Source organism: Loa loa (assembly GCF_000183805.2).
Source record: "Loa loa unplaced genomic scaffold supercont3.120, whole genome shotgun sequence".
Classification (NCBI taxonomy): domain Eukaryota; kingdom Metazoa; phylum Nematoda; class Chromadorea; order Rhabditida; family Onchocercidae; genus Loa; species Loa loa.
In genome coordinates, this window is record NW_018108300.1 from 137607 (window position 1) to 142659 (window position 5053).

The following is a 5053-nucleotide window of genomic DNA, read 5'->3' on the forward strand; positions in this document are numbered from 1 at the left end:
AATATAATGCACGTAAATAATCGTATAAATATGACGTATAAGTAATCGTTTACGTAATTCGTGAAGTATGACGCGTAAACAATCTAATAATTTTACTTGGAAATATTCATCACACGTCAAAGTGACAATGTTTGAGTGAAGTTAAACTTCGCCATCATTAGCAGAAGTTATAAATGAAATTTGAGATGAAATAAAATATTTTTGCCTCTTTTTATTTCCTTTATGTGAAGTTAACAAGATGCTAAATATGAAAAATAATAGATTATTGATGGATGATAACAATCATCATGTTAGTGATGATAAATGATAACATATTCCTGTTAGATTACATATCAATTGTGCGTATGGTCGAGTATCTGTCACCGTAAATGGTGACCCTTCATAACAAACTTTTGGACCAAATGAATGTATACCAAGGAGAAAAACACGTTGTTTAACAAATCCCTGCAATCCTGCTCCACTATCACCCTGAAATGAAAATATTACGAGAGAGAGAGGGAGAGGGGAGAAAGGGAGAGGGAGAGAGAGGGAGAGAGAGAGAAAATACCTAAGAAGTTTACGTATACCTCTATAAAATGAAGAAGGTGGGTGAGACGTATTTTTATCACAAAGACCACTTTAAAGTGTCACAAAATTGTTGTAATCATCCAACACTATAAGATAACGTGGCGGGTTAAGATAACGTGGCGGGTTGTGGCGCTAAATGTAAGTCACGTGATGCGCAATAGTATTGGAGGAGCACTTTGGGATGACTTTCTAGGCTGATGAAAGTGGCCTATTGCCGAGCATTGAGTGAAATTGAACATGTAGTAAAAGTTGGTATATATATGAGAGGTCAAAAGTTATAGGTCAATTAACTCGGGTTATTGAAGTGCTAATGCCTCGCTTTCATTGTTTTAACATTTTACTTTAAATAAAGTGAAGTTTTAAATCCTTTAAATTGCACCTATAACTGTTGATAATTTCTGAAAACCATATGGAAATATACGAATATGGACTTTGCAAGAGCAATAAGGCTTTTTTTTAACTTAAACTTTTTCGTAAAATTTGAAACTTTTCCATATCATTCATGGATAGATAATGAGGAAATAATAAATTCAAAGGATCGATGTACTCTGATGATAGTGTATTTTCAATGCGGAAAATTATGATCATTGTATGAAGTGCATCCTTAAATATTGAACTTTTAATTCACAACTTCATAACTGATAACTAGTAACCAGTAAAATTAATTTTCCAATAATTGGTTTAAAATAAACTGCTCTTACATTGCAAATGCCATGATGAATAGTTTTATTTTTCATCGTATAAATTGGTCCAGCCCGAATGAAATCTTTCTCTTTCGCAACGCTAATAATTTTCGCACTACCATAATTCAACCGTGACATCATTTCTCCATCTAAAATTGTTATATATATGGAGAGACACTAAATGATAAATGATAAATGATAAATGAGAGACATTAAATGATGATTTTATGGTACCTTTTTATGGACGGTTTTTGATTTTTTAAATGATGGATAACCTTCTTTTTCTCCCTCTTGTTATTACTAGTGATAGTGGCATTATTTTCGTTTGGGAAATTCACAAATTATAAAACTAACTTTTGTTATTGTGTCATTATACAATTTAAAAAAAAAAACGGGCTTTCGAGATTTTTAAATTTTTCCAAATTAATTGAATGCATGTTAATGACCCACTTTCATCCTCACCAAATCCATAATCAAAAAGATTTTTGACAGAGTTAAGATCGAAAGTTGAATTAGGTAAACATATTGCTGAGGTAGATGTGTCAAACTGAAAATGAATGATTAATTCAAATAACCGATAGGCTGGATAAGTGTATTGGGATATTATATCGTTGCACAATTTTAGAAAAATTACCGAGAATGTTGCACGAATGGTTAATTAAATAGGAGAATAGGAGGAATGCAGAATAATGGCGGGGAATATCTTGATTTCGTAAAATTAAGTTATTTTCTTGTTTCTTCTGGGTCGTAAATATCGTAAATGTAACAATAATATATAAAGGGAGGAGAGCTAGAGGGAAAAGGTATATTATTTAAAAGAAAAGGTATATTATTTAAAAAGGTATATTATTTGAAGGAAAAAGTATATTATTTAAGGGAAAAGGTATATTATTCTTCTAAAGGAAAGGTATATTATTTAATTTAAAAGGAAAAGGTATATTATTTAAAAATATTATTTTGATATTGTCGACTTGGTTTACCATCAAATCACTTTCCACTTCAATAATCGCAAAATCATATCCTTGGATACAACCTCCATCCATGAAACTTGAAAAGAAATACCTTTTTTTCGATAAAAATTCCGACTTAGTTTTTAAACATATTTCACCAATATTTTATTTGATTGGAAAAATTTTTTGGATGAAACGTTCTTTTTTCTTTTTCTTTTTTTGCAAAAACTTTTTTTTCCTTGTTTACTAGATTTGCATAATACTGCGACAAACTAAAATAATGATATTGATTGGTTAGAAATTCCAAGTTTAATTTAATCATAATTTAATTCCAAAAAGCTGATTCGATAAACCGTTTATGTATTGCAATTTTACGAATTCTAGTTGTCATACATAACTTTCCATTACATGCTGGTGAACTGCTTCGTAAGCATATTCCACCGTATCGTATAACAATATTAGTTATATCATCCAAATTTTTAGCATATCTAAAATGCATTACTATTATGTCATTGCAAATGCATGAAAAATCTTTGGCATGCAGTCATTATTGTAAAATTGCACAAATGCATGACAGATCTTTGATATGCAATTATCATTGTAAAATTACGCAAATGCATGAAATGAGTGGTTAAAATTTGTTGGTTTGTTAATTAAGTGGGACATAACAGACGTGCATGGTAATTGATCACTTTCATATTTCATGATACAATGTGCTGCTGTAAGGATGTGTCGTTTTGAGATGATTGATCCACCGCAGTAATTGTAATTTTTCTGATTGATAAAAGTTAATGCTACAGCCCATGGAAATTGACCTAATCTTGCAGCTGATCCGGCCGAAATCATGTATGCTGAAACTTTTGTAATGGAATAGAATAGTATTTATTGTTTGCTGATAAGTGAACGAAAATCAAAGAAAATGATGTGATTGATTCGAGAATAACGTAGCAATTGACGTATACTTTGTGTTATTCAACGTTAGCACAGAAAGTGATGAATTTTTTTTTTTTCTTTTTTTGCGGCGATAATGTTGTATGAATATGATTGAATTAATTTGTTGGAAAAATTGAATTTGTATTAAAACTATTGAAATTTTAAAATACAGACGTGATGAAAGCCATTGTCGACGTGTTCTACCACAGTTAAGTTTCAAATCATCATTTTCATCCACGTTAAGTTTACTTAATTGCATAGCATCACCCATAAAGAAAAAAATTTTTTTTGTATCCAAATAATATTATTACTATCATTATGAATTCACACCAATAATTTTTTATCAACAATTTTACTAGTAAAAAGTTTATTCCTAATAAATGATCAAGAAATTATATTTGCATTGATCTGATGACAATTAAGATTTAAGATTTTGACAATAACTTGTGCGGGATTTGAAATATGAATATATTCTGTTGCCATTAATTACATTTTAGCTTAATTATTAATTTCATAAACGCTAAGCAATAAAACCGATATAATTAGTCGATGTGTGGATTTTAATTTAAGATCGCTTAAAATTAATTTAAACCTATAAAAGCTCATGTAATGAATGAATGATTGATTGAATGAACCAGGTTTAGCATAAACGACTACATCATTGAAATCCATTGGTAAATCATATTTTGCAAATGCAATAATGCCAAAATTTGCCAACAGTACGATTGTTACACGACCGTTCATCGAATTGTTTTGCACTTAAATTTGTGTTTAATTGCCAAAATATACATTTTTTATGTTTTCTAAAAATTTCTAAAACGATGATATACTTTATACAAACAATTAAACAACTGACTCATTATTCTATTCCAAAGAATTTCCAAAAAATTATTGCGATTTTATTGAAGGTCAATCATCGTCATATCATCATTTTAAATTATTCATATTTCGCATTTCATATACTCTTTTCTTTATCACTATAATGTATTTATTATCAAATTACTTCCTTCATGGAATCGTTGTTGTTACAATATATAAATTATATTGTATTTATGAAACAAGTTGCAGTATGTTTACTAAGCAAATTCCTGGATCAAAAAGTTTTATGTTCTGTATGATCAGTTTGTTTTATACACTTTGTTTTGGATTATTAGTAAATGCAATTTCCAAAATTGTACAATAAGGTTATTTCGAATTAAAATTGATTTTCAAAAATTTTGAAACTTGTTTACATAAGTAACGTTTTTAGTTTTTACTTCATTTCTAAGTATTAAAGAAATTAAAAAGGAAACTAAAAATTATAAATTCAAATTTAAATTACAGTGAATGACTGAGAATTTTCCGAAGTTATGAATTAATGAAAAACACTCAAATTTATTCGAAATTCAGTACAACACGGAATAATAATTACAGTATGGTAATAAACGATGACTTCAATACAACATAAAAAAATACAGTATAATATGGAATATTGAATTACATAGTATAATTAGGAAACAGAAATGATGTTGTTGATGCTGTAAAATTAGTTAAATATCCATTAAAGTTATTGTTTTATTTTTTCTCTCTTTACTCTTAATAATTAAACGAAGTATAAATGATTTGTTGTATTTCGGAATATTCGAAATTGTAAGAAATGTATAATTTGAAATGAAAAGTTTATTAAAAGAAAAGACAAATTCATATAAAAACTTAAGGCAGTAGGATGAAATTTAAATAATTATTGCATGAATATAATGGATGGTACACAGTAACAAATAAGATGTATGATAAAATAAACATGTTTTGTGCGCATTTCAATATGATAATACAATTTGATAGCAATGTTAATGTGCATTAAAATATAATCGATTATTGAAATACAGGAATTATTTACTGGAAATTTTTCCATATCGACTAAAATTGTTTTAGTTATATCAC

General features: G+C 28.3%; 2 protein-coding genes across 2 annotated transcripts; both read right to left on the reverse strand.

Moving 5' to 3' along the window:
* Positions 1 to 194: 194 nt before the first annotated feature.
* Positions 195 to 1391, reverse strand: LOAG_11638 (hypothetical protein; the record flags this gene model as incomplete). The annotated part of the gene is made up of 2 exons (XM_003147156.2): positions 195 to 468; positions 1269 to 1391. The coding sequence occupies 2 exons, from the start codon at positions 1389 to 1391 to the stop codon at positions 286 to 288; spliced, it is 306 nt and encodes a 101-aa protein (XP_003147204.1). The 3' UTR covers positions 195 to 285.
* Positions 1392 to 2525: 1134 nt separating this feature from the next.
* LOAG_11639 (hypothetical protein) lies at positions 2526 to 3404 on the reverse strand (the record flags this gene model as incomplete). Its single annotated transcript, XM_003147157.1, has 3 exons — positions 2526 to 2688; positions 2874 to 3051; positions 3308 to 3404. 3 exons carry the CDS (start codon positions 3402 to 3404, stop codon positions 2526 to 2528), a joined length of 438 nt encoding a protein of 145 aa, XP_003147205.1.
* Positions 3405 to 5053: the final 1649 nt, after the last annotated feature.